This window comes from Phocoena phocoena, chromosome 5 (genome assembly GCF_963924675.1).
Source record: "Phocoena phocoena chromosome 5, mPhoPho1.1, whole genome shotgun sequence".
In the NCBI taxonomy this organism is placed as follows: domain Eukaryota; kingdom Metazoa; phylum Chordata; class Mammalia; order Artiodactyla; family Phocoenidae; genus Phocoena; species Phocoena phocoena.
The window spans coordinates 52,338,192-52,352,387 of record NC_089223.1 but is presented as its reverse complement, the minus strand read 5'-3'; the positions used below and the strand labels follow the sequence as shown (position 1 = coordinate 52,352,387).

The window sequence follows — 14,196 nt, the reverse complement described above, 5'->3', positions numbered from 1 at the left end:
AAGAAGAAAGGAATTTATTAATTTATGCAAATAAAAATTGCAAGAGTAGAGTACAGTGGGATTTAGGAACTTGAAGGTAGTCATTAACACTTTTGTTCAAACTTCACCATCATTATTCCATGGACTGACTTATTTTGTAGAAATGGATAGCCCACATCTCAGGGGTTTATGATCATTCAGGTCCTATAATCCTAGAGGAAGTGATAATACTGCAGTTTCCCTGAGTGTCTATGCATCAATAGAGGAATGTTAATTTTTCTGTTAGGTTCAGGAACCTCTCCCATTGGAGATAAGGGATTGTGGTATCATGATATTCTTGGCTTGGAACATATAGTCACTTCTTCATCCAAAAGCAATTAAAATATTCTAGCTACATTTTAAGATATACCAAATTGCAATTGTAGAAGCTCAAAATTAAATTTTGTATGTTATTTGAGTTTTCATTATTTCAAAAAAATTTCTTGCATGGGGAATAAATTTCAATGTCTTCCCATTTGCAAGCTTTGCTCTTAATAATTTTAGTAAGGCAGAACTTTTTTGGTTCTCTACTTGTTAAATAATTTGATCAAAGATTTTCAGCTGATTTTTGAACAAAGTGTAACCAAATTTTGTACATTTCATTGTATTTGTTTCCTAGGATTGCTATAACTCAAAAACATAAACTGGGTAGCTTAAAACAACAGAAATTTATTTTCTCAAAGTCTGGAGGCTAGAAGACAGAAATCAATGTATTGGTTAGGGCCATCTCCTCTCTGAAGGCTCTAGAGATCCTTCCTTGCCTCTTCGGAGCTTCTGGTGGTTGCCAAGAATTCTTGGCATCCATAATTTGTGGTTGTATCTTATAATTACATCACTCCATTTTCTGCTTCTGCCTTCTCATGGCTATCTTTCCTCTGTGTATATCTGTGTAAGTCTCTGTCCAAATTTCCCTTTTCTTATAAGAACCACAGTCTTTGGATTTAGGTCCCATACTCTAATCCAGTATGACCTAAACTTGATTACACCTACAAACAACCTATTTCCAAAAAAGGTCACATTCACAGGTACCAGGGCTTAGGACTTGAACGTAACTTTTGAGGGGAAAAAGTTCCATACACTATAGTCACTGATACAGAAAATTCAATATTTTTGTAGTATAGTTAGATCAGTTTTCACATTGGTTCTCTCAAGGACTCAGGCATTTCTTCAATCTAAGTGGTACTTATTAAAGAGAAAATACATTATGTCATGTTAAAGTATTTCTATAAATTCAATATCAACTTTGTTACAATATTTTATGTTTATTCATTTTGTGTTTATATAATAAACATTTATAAATGTCTACAACGTCTGCTTCTATTTAGATTGATTGTTTACTGAAATTTGTTTGGAAGCAATTATAAATTATGTATATGCCTGTACCCTATGTAAATGGAGGTAACGAAAGATGAAAGCAATGCAAGAACAACTTCATTACAAGTTGAAGGATAATCAGCAGGTGTGCCTTATCAGCACATAAGATTTTTCCAGAAAGGCTGTGCATACCGTGGGTTAATCTCAGCTGGTCTGGGTTGGCTGTATGTTTGTCTTCAGAGTTACTGACCCTTGGCCAACACTATGATACTTAATAACTGAAAGTAAATGGTATTCTGTAACCATATGTCTGTGAGTTGCTTCCAACAGGATATATCAGCCTGTCAACATTGTTTAGTAATAGTTGAATATGGTTTGCACAAGATTTCAGTGGAATCTAGGAGTGGAGGAGCAAATTGGGGTTTGGCTTTTAATGGTTAAAACTAGTCATGTAACTAGAATATGCCTGCATGACTAGCTTATTGTAAGAGATCCTCACAACAAATATTTTTGAGCTTCCAGGTATTGAGGTAATTTGCACACCCTTGATTATGGTTTAACATGTGAATATGAAACATATCTTTTGCTACCAAGCAGTGGAAGGATAAATAAAGTTTGCTTCTTAGATTTCAGTGCATACCCTTCTCCTGTTGTTGTACTCTATCTTCTGCCTGTAATAAAGCTGTTCTGTTAATATAAACTGTTTGGGTCCTCTGAATTGTTTTAGCTATTAAAAATGGAAGGTGATTATTGTGTAATGACCACCTCTGAATAATATACAGAAAATAAAAGAAGGGAGAATTAATGTGCAAGTTCTCTCTTACCTCCTGCTTCTCATTTTAAAAATTTCAGCCCAGTGGGGGCTAAAACTATGCGTTTCACAGCAGCATTAACCAACTATTCCACAGCTTCTGAGGAAACCAGGTTTTATGCCCTAGTATGTAATTACATTCAAGTCCAAAAGCAAAGAATTGATTCTGCATTGGTGAGGCCCCAACCACAGGGAAAAGGAAGAAGGTAGGCAATGTACTGAGTGCCCACATCTAAATGAATTACCACAGAGTACTCATCTTCCAGGCTAAGGGAAAGAATTTCACTAATACCTGAGAGCACTTTCTCACATTCCCTATCAAGTTCTACCTTCCCTCAGATAACCAATAGTCTAGTTTATCTCATCAGATATTAATTGCTCATAGATTCTAATAAATTCTATTTATGGGGTTGTACATTCCACTATATTTTGTGTCCAGTTACTGTCATTCAGTGTTATTTATATAAAATTCATCCACGTTGTTTTGTGTAACAGTAACTCATTCATGTTAATTACAGTATAATATCCCTTTGCATTGTATACCACAATTTATTTATACAAAATACTGTTAATTCACACATGTTGATTTTAGTTTGGGATATTAATAATAACGTTGCTAAGAATTGGTTAAATGTTTTAGAGCATATATGTGTATATGTATATATGTATAAATGTCTTTAGAGCAAACATATATAAATATATTATATATATATATATATATTTATTTATTTATTTTGGTTATATACCTAAGAGTGAAATTGCTAGTCATAAGATAAGCAGATGTTTATCTTCGACAAAGACTAATGCAGGTTTCCAAGTTGCTTGTACCAGTTAACATTTATTTTAGCTCTGCTTTTCATTCTTTTTGTTTGTTTGTTTTTGCAAATACTTGGTATTACCAATTCTTTTCATTTCAGTCATTCTGGTGGTTGTGTCATGATATTATTCAGTATATTTAATTTGCATTTTTTTCTGAGGACTAATGATGTTGAGCACTTTTTCATATATTTATTGACCATTAAGATAACCTCTTTTGGTGAAGTGCTTATTCAGGTCTATTGCCTACATATTATTACATCAGTTGCCCTTGTTATTGAAATATGCCCAATTAAATTTTGAGCAAGTTGGGGACTGGATTCAGACAAAAATTGTGCTTAGCCATATCACATTTGGGATATTAATTAGGTACTCAGATGTGGAGGCAAAGAATGCAGTTGAGTATGTGAGTTTGGGGTTCAGAAAAGAAGTAAGTTTGGAGACATACATGTGGAAGCTCTGAGCTCATGAATGGACTTAAAGCCTTGGAACTGAACAACATCAACAAAAGTAAGGCTAACTTCTAGGGTAGTCCAACCCTTAAAGTTTTGAAAAAGGAGAAAATGCCAAAAGGGAGACTGCAAACAAGTGGCTAGTGAGTTAAGAGAGAAACCAAGGGCTTATCAGGTTTAGGATTTCAAACAAAAAGAAGTGTAATATTTCAAAAAAGAAGGAATGGTCAACTCTACGAAATAACACTGAGAGGCTGGGTAAAATGAACACAGATTAGTAAGATAAAAGTTATTGGTAATCTTCAAAAAAGTGGTTTCCATAGGAATAAAATCTTGATTGGAGCAAGCTAATGAGAGAATAACAAGTGAAAAAATGGACACAGCAGTTTGGATACTTCTTTTATGATAGTCGTCGTAGAGGACCAAAGAACTGTCGAGGATGGAATTTTTCTTTAAAAATAGGAGATATTATGCCTAAGTACAGCTTGGACTTGATCCTGTGGTGAGGAAAACATTGAGGATGCAGGAAAGATGAAATTAGACAAGTCACTGTGTAAACTCAAGGGGATGGAATTGTGTATAAAAATGTAGGATTTGGTAGACAGATAATTCATCATGATGAAATAATTACTCCACAGGCAGAGACAATGGATATCAGAGCTTTACATAAGTCTGCTCTCTTGTGCATTAATTGCTAAAATCACATAACTCAGCTCATTCTGATTGTGATACTGGCTCTTGCTGCTCTGGTGTAAGTGAAGTCAGGAACATGGGGCAACCAGGAACACCTATCATGTACCATGTAGTGCACTATTCACATTACAACTTCAATAAAACCCCTTAAATTGACTATTTTATAGATGTAGAAATGGAACCTCTTAGAGACTAACATGCAGCACCACTTAGCTAACACGTTATAGAGCTGTGATTCAGATATCACATTTGAAGCTTTTTTTTCCTATTTATTAGGTCATAAATAAATTAGGTCATAAATTCCTAATTTATGACCATAAAATTTAACAGCTAATGCTGAATACTTCTGAGAGTGAAAGGCACAAATGTAATAGTTCAACTGAGATAATAGGTATAAACCAAGACTTTCTAGAGTATATGCAGCATATGATCACCCTATCTTTTCCTCCACCTTTTGATATCCTCTGGTATTCAATTCAAAGCATTCTATTCAATTTTTCCACAGCTATTTTTTGTTTTGTTTTTTTTTTTTTTTTTTTTTTTTTTTTTTTTTTTTTTTATAAATTTATTTTATTTATTTATTTATTTTGGCTGCTTTGGGTGTTCATTGCTGCGCGCGGGCTACTCTTTGTTGCGGTGCGTGGGCTTCTCATTGCTGTGGCTTCTGTTGTTACGGAGCAATGGCTCTAGGCACGCGGACTTCATTAGTTGTGGCACTTGGGCTCAGTAGTTGTGGCTCACGGGCTTAGTTGCTCCGCGAGCATGTGGGATCTTCCCGGACCAGGGCTCGAACCCGTGTCCCCTGCATCGGCAGGCAGATTCTTAACCACTGTGCCACCAGGGAAGTCCCCACAGCTATTTTTAATGCCAATAATAAATTTAAGTTAAAAATAAAGAGGTCAATTACATCTGAAAAATTATAATAAAGACAAGAAAGCTTAAATATGCCAAAGGATTAATTTATTGAAATGACTGGCTAGGAAAAAGATTCTTAAAGAAATAATAAACACAAATCCAGAAATTATTTTTATACATATTTTTGATATGTTTATGGTATTTCCCACTTAAAGTTGAAATTTTGTTGAATTGAACTTTTGAAAATATAGAGTTTATAAGTCAAATTCAAATTAAGATGAATGCCATATAAAGCATAAAATAAATAAAGGAATAATTTTCATATTTTTCCATGTTGATTCATTTAAAAACTATTTTGGTAGCATGATGCAAGGATTGAAAAGTTGCCACATTTCCAGTCGCAGTCAATTCTGTGGAATAGAGAACAAATATAGAATTAGTTATATGGTATAACTCTTCATCTCTCCCCATTTGTAATTTTGGTGGGACTAATTCATAAGAGAAATTTTATTACAAATGCACCATGTTGTGCCCTATCTTGGAGGCATATAAAACTTCCCCTAGGACCAAATATCAGCTCACTTGGAATTGTTTTATGTCTACTGGATCATGATCATAAAAGTATTCGCATCTTAAGAATCTCAAAACTATGTTCTATTCCCTTTTTAAGCCTTATGTCTGGACTAAGAAACTGTATTTTTACTCATAAATTAAAAGACAATATATAAATCTTAACTGATAACTAATTGAAGTTCATAAAACCTAAGTTAGAAATGTGAATGCAGTTGATCTTTAGAATAAGCTCTAACATATTTACATAAAAGTAGAAGAAATTATTTTCAGTTTTCCCTAAAAATGATGTTAATCCAGCATAAGGATATAGACAATTGAAAGAAAAATAATCAAATCTGTCAATAGTACATACATACAATTTTGAATTATTTGAAATATAAAAGATACAAAATTTCAGGTGTATAATTAATAGTCAGTCATTGAGAATAAATTGATAATTAATAATTAAGTTGGTATATTGATGGAAGTTGGCACTGTTTGGGGCTTATCCAGGAAAATGAAATGTAATAAAATATTAACTATAAAAATGATCAGTCTGTCTCCAAACTCCTAAAGCTTACCAAAAGTGAGGAGGGGGCATTAATTTTGAAATCCTCTTAGACCTTAACAATTAAAAAATAAATGAATAAATATACAATTCACCTTTTGGCAAGAACACTTTCCCTAAGAATTTCATGAGTATTGAAATAAACACCTCAGTATTTTGCCCTCATATGCTCATATATCAAAAACAAGATGTGAAATGAGGCATGTGGGGAAATAATTGTGCACAAGCAAAACTTCAAAATTGTAGAAAATAACAAACTTTCTTAGGTTTGTTATTCCCAACCAAATGAGGTTATCAAATTTAATTCTGGCTTTAGTACACCTTAATCCTCTTTATCTAAATTATCAACAGAACAGTTAAATCATAGTCCCTGAAATTATTTCTTCCCAATATTCAGTTTCTTCTACATAGAAAGAACAATTATATCAGAATCTCTATGGGTAAGCCTAGACATTGAGATTTAGGTGTGTGTGTGTGGGAAGTTCTCCAGGTTATTCTATTTGTAGCTAGTGTTGAGAACCACTGATCTAAACTATACGCATTTTGGAACCATTCATTATTCATTTTTTCTAGAGCTTTCAATTACTCTAACATCATAGAAACATCATGAGTGAAACAGCACAATTAGTAAATTCGGACTTACAATAACAGGGTAGAGCCCCTGGATAGGACCAAGTACAGGCTCCTGGTACAGCAGAAGGGTCTGGATGGGCATATCTCTCTGGAGGTAGGGTACCACTTGCTGGGGAATAGGCAGGACTTTGGGCTGAGAAAGGGACTGCAGTGGCTGAGGAGGAAACATGAGGGTAGGAGGAAGACGATGGGGAGGCTGGTGCATCAAGGACTGGAGCAGAGACAGAGGAAGGTGCAGATTTTCAAGATCAGTGAGAGTCAGGCTCTGGCTTTCAATAAAGGGCTCTACTGGAGATTTAGGGAAGCGCATTTCTTTATGCTTAGGAAGGATATTCTCCTTAGCTTTGGGGACTTTCATTATTTCAGGCTGAGGGAAAGGTACCACCACAGGGGGCTGAGCAAGAGGCAGGATGTTTTTTGGAAGGATAGGGTAAGGGATTGGCCCAGTGTAGGAATAGACTAGAGGCTGTGGCTGGGAAAAGTGGTGGATTTTATCCTGGCGTTCATCCTGGAAAGAAGGAAAAATAGTCTTTGCGTCTGTAATTCAGTTATAATTGTCATTCATGATGAATTAACCTCCTCTCTTTTGAACAATAATTCACGGAAAAGAGAGAAAGAAAATCTTTCCCTTACTTTGGTTAAGAAATTATTTGGGGTCCTGTAAAGATTAATGAGTAAAATGCCCACTAAGGGATTTCTCATTAAGCCACTTCCTTCATAGGTGAATCCACAGAGCCAAAAGAAATCAATGTTTGGAGATTTCAAGACTTGTTTCACCTTTTCCTGAGTTGCCTGCAGAGCTGTAGCTATATACTTTGGTCTTCAGAGGGTACAGACTTTTCAACAATGTGTTGATAATAGTCAAAATTGTTTTCATATAATGAATGAAGATCTATTTTAAAAAGACTTAAAGGGATAACTCCAAGTTTTATTTTTTTTTTTGTTTTAATGAAAAGTAAGTCTTAGTTTGTTTTTTTAATTCAAGGAATTATTTAACAACAGCAAACTTCTAGCACTACTTCCCTTGGTAGAAGGTGGTAATCTTGAGTCTTTAAAGAGGCATCAATTTGTAAATTCATTTTGATTTAGCAAATATTTGGTGTAAGTTCCAGACAATCTAACTTCATTAGTAAAACAGGAAAGCTTAAATATCACAATAGAGTAATTATGTTACCACAAAAGTAATTTATTTACAGAATTTTATGTTGTTCCCAATCCTTATTTTTAAGCAAGCTCTGCTATTTAATAACTATGTGATATTGCCACACAACTGTGTACTCAATTGTTCTGTACCTCACTTCTCTCATCTGTGTAATGGAAATACTTTTAGGAACTTCACACATTCATAAATGTGAGTATAAAAGCTACAGAATGCTAATGTAAAATCACTGAATATTCACTGTGTGCCAGCTCATCAATCCTGGGGATTTATGAATATTCTCAATTTACAGGTGAAGAAATTGAGGTACAGATAAACTTGGAGCCAAGGTTATACAGCTGATAAATGATCAAATTAGGATTTTTGCCACACTGCTTCCCTCCTCTTTTTCCTCACCATACCCATCTTGAAATAAGGGGATCACAGTCCCCTATCCAGAAATGTTCCTACCAATGTGCACTCTTTGAATACAGATATACTATTAGTAAAATGAATAAACTAATAGTTATTCTTAGGTATTTATTCTAAATTCTGGAAGCTGATTATGTGTTTAAAAATGTGTTTAAGTCTTTAAAAATATTTCACCTTCTCAAAGTTTAATTTCTTCCACTGATGTTTATATTATTACCATTCTTTAGACTGAACATAATTATTATAAGTATGTTTTCATGTATTATGTTTCATTATAATTTTCAAAATATACTAATCATGAAAAAATTACCTCTGTTTGCTGCTGTTCCTCATGTTTAAACTTCTCAATTTTCTGCTAAAAAACAATTACACATAAAGAATTGTTATTATTTGTAAAAACTAAACAGGAAATTTTGAAAATATGTACATTTAAATACAATGGTTTTACCTCATTGATGTGTGTAACAGATTCCTTTGGAAGAAAAAAATAAAATCACATTTAGTTTTAATGAACTATTCTTAGTTGTCAACATACATCAGAAAATGAAGACATTTAGTAGGTTAATGCAGACATATTGTTTGATAATATCATTATTTTAATTGCTGAAACTTTATGTTACACTATTCTGAATAAATCTGTGTATAAAGAACAGATGATGCAGTCAAGAAAGAAAAGAAAATTAGTGAACATAATACCAAAAGAGGCATTTAACAGAAGTTAATTTCTCTTTATCACCCTGTTCCCTTCTTATGACAACAAATGATCTCTAATACCCTCATCTAGTTCTAGAAGAATAGTCATTGAATATATATGATAATAACCATTGAGGCATTTGTTAATCATTCTTAGTTCCCTTGTTATGTTTAGGCTTCAAATGAATTGTAAGAAATACACACCATCCCCTAAGGACCTTATAACCTTTGCAAAGAGACAAAGTATATTGATGTACCATTTAATTAACAGGTGATAACAGACCCAAAAAAGAGTGGTGCAAGCATTAATATCTACATGACTCCCCCAGTCAGATTTAGGACTACACTAATTCTCACTGCCTCTAATTTACTTGATTGCTATTACAATAACAAAATATGTCCATTTGCATGTCTCTCCACTCTTTACTAAGGGCATCCCTCTTTCCAGTTTGTACCACAGCTCCTAGTCAAAGTCTGATACAGAAAGTGCTCAATAAATGTCAAAACAGGGAAAGAGGTTAACATAGAGTTCAAGATAGAAAAGAGGACTGTATGTATAGTTCATCAAAAAAAAAAAAAAAAGGCACAGTGACATAATTTAAGTAGCAGATAAACTTAGAAACTGCTAGAATACTAAATTTTCTAGACATTTATTCTGTCTTTAAACATATACAGTGGAAATTTACATTAGTTACCTGTCAGAACATAGCTACATTGGCTTGACTGCCCTAATGTAATATAAAAAGAAAGTACAGTATTTTTTTGTTCTAAATTTGGGAAATTGCCTCTGAATGAAGGTTGTCTTACCTCACTGCTTGAAAGGCTTTTCACAGTCTGCAAACGAAAAAAGAAATCAATAATCAGTTGAGTCTTCTACTAGATAATCAGAAAGTGTTATTACTTTATGGTTGGAAATTTTTCTCTGAAGAAAAATATCTTACCTCACCAGATACAATGAATTCTTCTTTCTATAGAGAAAAAACAACACCATTTTAGTTCCCATAGCTAACCCATTATTAAACATTTTTCCTACCTAATTTTTACCTTCCTTATGGAGAGCTATTTCACAAATTTGAGAAATAAAAAATGTTATATGTCTTTTGAGAGACTTGTAATTGCTTTTACGGCTTTCAAATTTAGTACCTTTTTATTGGTAGATTTTTATTTTACCGTAATGAAGAGTCTTTTTTATGGGTAACAGAAAAGGAGTTATTTTAATTTGTATTGAACACTTTTTTATTATGATTATGAATATGTTTATGATTATTCATTTTCTGGAGTATCATCCTCTGTTGAATATACACAGGTAGGAATCAGCCCAGTTCCCTAGAGTAAGAGATATATATATTTCATCACTGGAATAAGATATATTTATCAAGATTGCAGATGCATGCAATTGTATTTGTGCAATATTACTCATGTTTTTGTTCTTATGTGTGTTTCTTCTTGTTTGTCTGCTGCTTATTGGTCTGTTTGCTTTTCCTTTAGGTACTGGTGGCACAATACTGTAGAAGAATTTGACCCAGATTTGTGGTCCTATAGGATTCTATTGAGATAGTGAGTGAATGTAAATGATTTTCTTAGAAGTCAAAAAAAAATCTGAGATGCTGCATTATTTATACATTTAAAATGTTGGTAATACTACATTCTGCAAATAGGCAGATAGTACTATTTCTTAGTTATTTCAAGATATTTTTCTGTACTTACCTCTCTTGCAAGAGCAAGAGCCAACAAGCAGGCAAGGATGAGGACCTTCATGGCTATTAAGTCCTGTGAATGGGGAAATGAGGAAATGGTATATTACTTGTCAATCTAATGCATTTTATTATTTAGGTAGGATTACTTTCCTTTAAAAGAAACCAAAGATAATGTAAAACAAAAATGTCTGGGGACTTCCCTGGTGGTCCCGTGGTTAAGATTCCATGCTTCCACCTCAGGGGGTGCGGTTCAATCCCTGGTTGGTGAATTAGGATGCCGCATGCCACATGGTGTGGGCAAAAAAAGAAAAAATAAGAAGAAAATGTCTGTATTGTAGAAAAAATACTAATAGATGTTTTATCATATGACCAAGGTCAAAATATACTATGGCTCTTTAATCTTACATACCAAGTTTATATTTCATTGCCAGCCATTCAGATATTTTCAGCTAACAGCCCTATCCTACTTTATTCGTTTTCATCTCATTCATGGTACTTATGAGGCTTTTTAGAAAGACAGAAAAAAAGTTACAAATATTTACAGAAAGATTAATTAGTTGATTCATTTATTCAAAAATATTTATTTAGGGGCTTCCCTGGTGGTGCAGTGGTTAAGAATTCACCTGCCAATGCAGGGGAGATGGGTTCGAGCCCTGACCCGGGAAGATCCCACATGCCACGGAGCAGCTAAGCCTGTGCACCACAACTACTGAGCCTGCGCTCTAGACCTGCGAGCCACAACTACTGAGCCCACGTACCACAACTACTGAAGCCCACATGCCTAGAGCCTATGCTCCACAACAAGAGAGGCCACCACAATGAGAAGCCTACACACTGCAATGAAGACCCAATGCAGCCAAAAATAAATAAAAATAAAATTAAAAAATATATATATTTATTTAGCACCTTTTATTGTCAGACACTGCTTAGGTGCTGGGATTTTAGCAGTGAGCAAAATATTAAGGTCTCAGTCCTGTTGGAGCTTCAGTTCTATTGAGAGACAACTGATCAAAGAAAATGTATACAAAGAAGAAGATCATATTTTATTTTTATATTATTCATATCTTATTCATATCTTTATTTCCAATAAGACCACCATTTTCATTTTAGCATTTCTTTTATTTGCTCCACTTATCCAGACATTTTCTTGGACTGATTGGACTATCTCTTCTCTATGTATATCCACCTCTCAGTCTTCATCCCCACATGCCTAATGCCATCTCTTCTCATTTGTCGCACATAATTTTAGAGATCATACACTCTGTTTATTTTCTCTCCATAAAAATGTGTACTTATCCCTTGATGATTTACCAAGGTGTCAGGTTCTTTGGTCCAATCCCCACTCTAGGCTACTTCTCCTTGGAGCATAGCATAAAATATGTTATCACTTTTCACCAAAATGTACTAAATGGTTGGTCTTGTTGCATTTCTATATAAATAAAGTTTTATAAGTTCTTATAAAACATAATGTTTGTGTCACCAATATCCTTTGACACACAATCTTCAATCCCAGATTTTCAAACTAAATTAAGAAATTTTTTTCTAGATTTTTCTCATGGGTGCTAATTCTATATTAGTTTTACTTTACCTAACACTTCTATAAATTTCTAAATAATTTTTTATTGTCATGACTCAAAAAAAGAGTATGGTACTGTACTAGAATTCATTACAAGTAAGGAGAATATTATTACATTTTCTTTATTTTATAATTAGCATTTTATATACAGATTTTCAAGCAAGAATTTTATTATTGACTAATATACTTTGAGCTATTCTTTCTTTCAGATCATATATTTCCTTAATTTTTGTTTCCTGGTCATCTCTGTCAGCTCTAGAATTTTTGTACAAAGTAAAACACTTTGTTTCTTTTTAACTTAATTCTGTGTTTCATGTATCTATTTTAATATTTTTAAATAGTATAAACTAAATGATAAACTGGGAATTTGGATGTTCTAAACAATTTTGATAAATACACTCTTCTTCTAAAAATATTGTCCATTTCTTGACTACTCTATTTCTTGACTCAGTATGCTACTTCTATAAACTATTTGTTGGCTAACACTTTCTCAGTGAAGAACCTAGGGGTAAGATGGGAATAAAGACACAGACCTACTAGAGAATGGACTTGAGGATATGTGGAGGGGGAAGGGTACGCTGTGACAAAGTGAGAGAGTGGTATGGACATATATACACTACCAAACATAAAATAGATAGCTAGTGGGAAGCAGCCACATAGCACAGGGAGATCAGCTTGGTGCTTTGTGATCTCCTAGAGGGGTGGGATAGAGAGGGTGGGAGGGAGGGAGACGCAAGAGGGAAGACATATGGGAACATATGTATATGTATAGCTGATTCACTTTGTTATAAAGCAGAAACTAACACACCATTGTAAAGCAATTATACTCCAATAAAGATGTTTTAAAAAATTAAAAAATAAATAAATAAAAAATATTTACTTCAAGAAATAGATCTTTTAATATAGCCTGTTAACTAGTCATGTACTAAAGAAAATAGCAATCACTGTTACTACATTTTGTTAGACTCAGAAAACATATGCTGTCATTATAATTTTTATCAAATCTTTATAGGTACTTCTATTTTTTTCAAGCTAAGTGCTAAAAATATTGTTAGAACTATCTTAAATACTCTAACATTTAAAGATATATATTAAGTAATTATATTCTTTCTATATCTCAACTTAGTTTGAAATAAAGATGAGGAGAGGATATATTGAATTATCTGAAATTCTTACCTTTTTTCTGATGTAGAGGAAAAGAAGTGAAGAAGGAGCTGAGTGGATAATGGTCTGCTTTTGTGGCTCTTTATATACAGTATTTAATGGCATGCTAATTTTGTGGTTGAAATAAAATCAATAGTGAGTTTGAATTCCAAGAAGTCTGCATGATTAGAAAATGAATTCTTCCTATTATCTGTCCCCAGAAATTCTGGGGAGCATTTTAACAAGGGAATAATTCACAATCTGATAAAGGAAGTGAAACTGTCCAGTACTTACAGACATTGGCTGGGGGACAGTGATGTTCTGGCCCAGTCCCCAAGTTATTGTAACCACAATAAAGTCTCTTAGTACTTGGTGGGTCTTCAAGATCTTAATTGTGGGGAAATCCTAATAGACACCAGAGAGACACAAGCCACACAAAGGACACAATTTTGTGCTAACCAGAATAGCTGTAGTGTTTTATGCTGTAATGCAGAAAATGACAAGCTAACAAGTCCATGATGGTAGCTTAGACCCAAAGAGGGAAGAGAGTTATAGGCTAAAAGGAAAGGAAGAATAGGGTCTTGAATATGAGAAAGAAGTCACTATAATTAAATCAAGTAGTGAATCTGGGTCATGAATTGCAAGGAGTAGGGAGTAAATGGAGATGAGAAGAGAGAAAGAGAAAGGGGTCAGATAATGATGGGCAAAGCATACAATGATCCTAAGGAACGTAAATTTTATTCTCTAGATAGTGCGGATTTGTTGAAGGGTATTAAGACAGAAAGTAACATTTAGAGAATACTTC

The 14,196-nt window shown here is 33.6% G+C and overlaps 1 protein-coding gene across 1 annotated transcript; it reads right to left on the bottom strand.

Moving 5' to 3' along the window:
* Positions 1 to 5,049: 5,049 nt before the first annotated feature.
* Positions 5,050 to 13,517, bottom strand: CSN2 (casein beta). Its single transcript, XM_065878181.1, has 9 exons — positions 13,425 to 13,517; positions 10,683 to 10,745; positions 9,917 to 9,943; positions 9,783 to 9,809; positions 8,731 to 8,754; positions 8,593 to 8,634; positions 6,723 to 7,220; positions 6,093 to 6,134; positions 5,050 to 5,369 (listed from the first exon to the last, which is right to left on the bottom strand). The coding sequence occupies exons 1-8, from the start codon at positions 13,515 to 13,517 to the stop codon at positions 6,129 to 6,131; spliced, it is 780 nt and encodes a 259-aa protein (XP_065734253.1). The 3' UTR covers positions 5,050 to 5,369; positions 6,093 to 6,128.
* Positions 13,518 to 14,196: the final 679 nt, after the last annotated feature.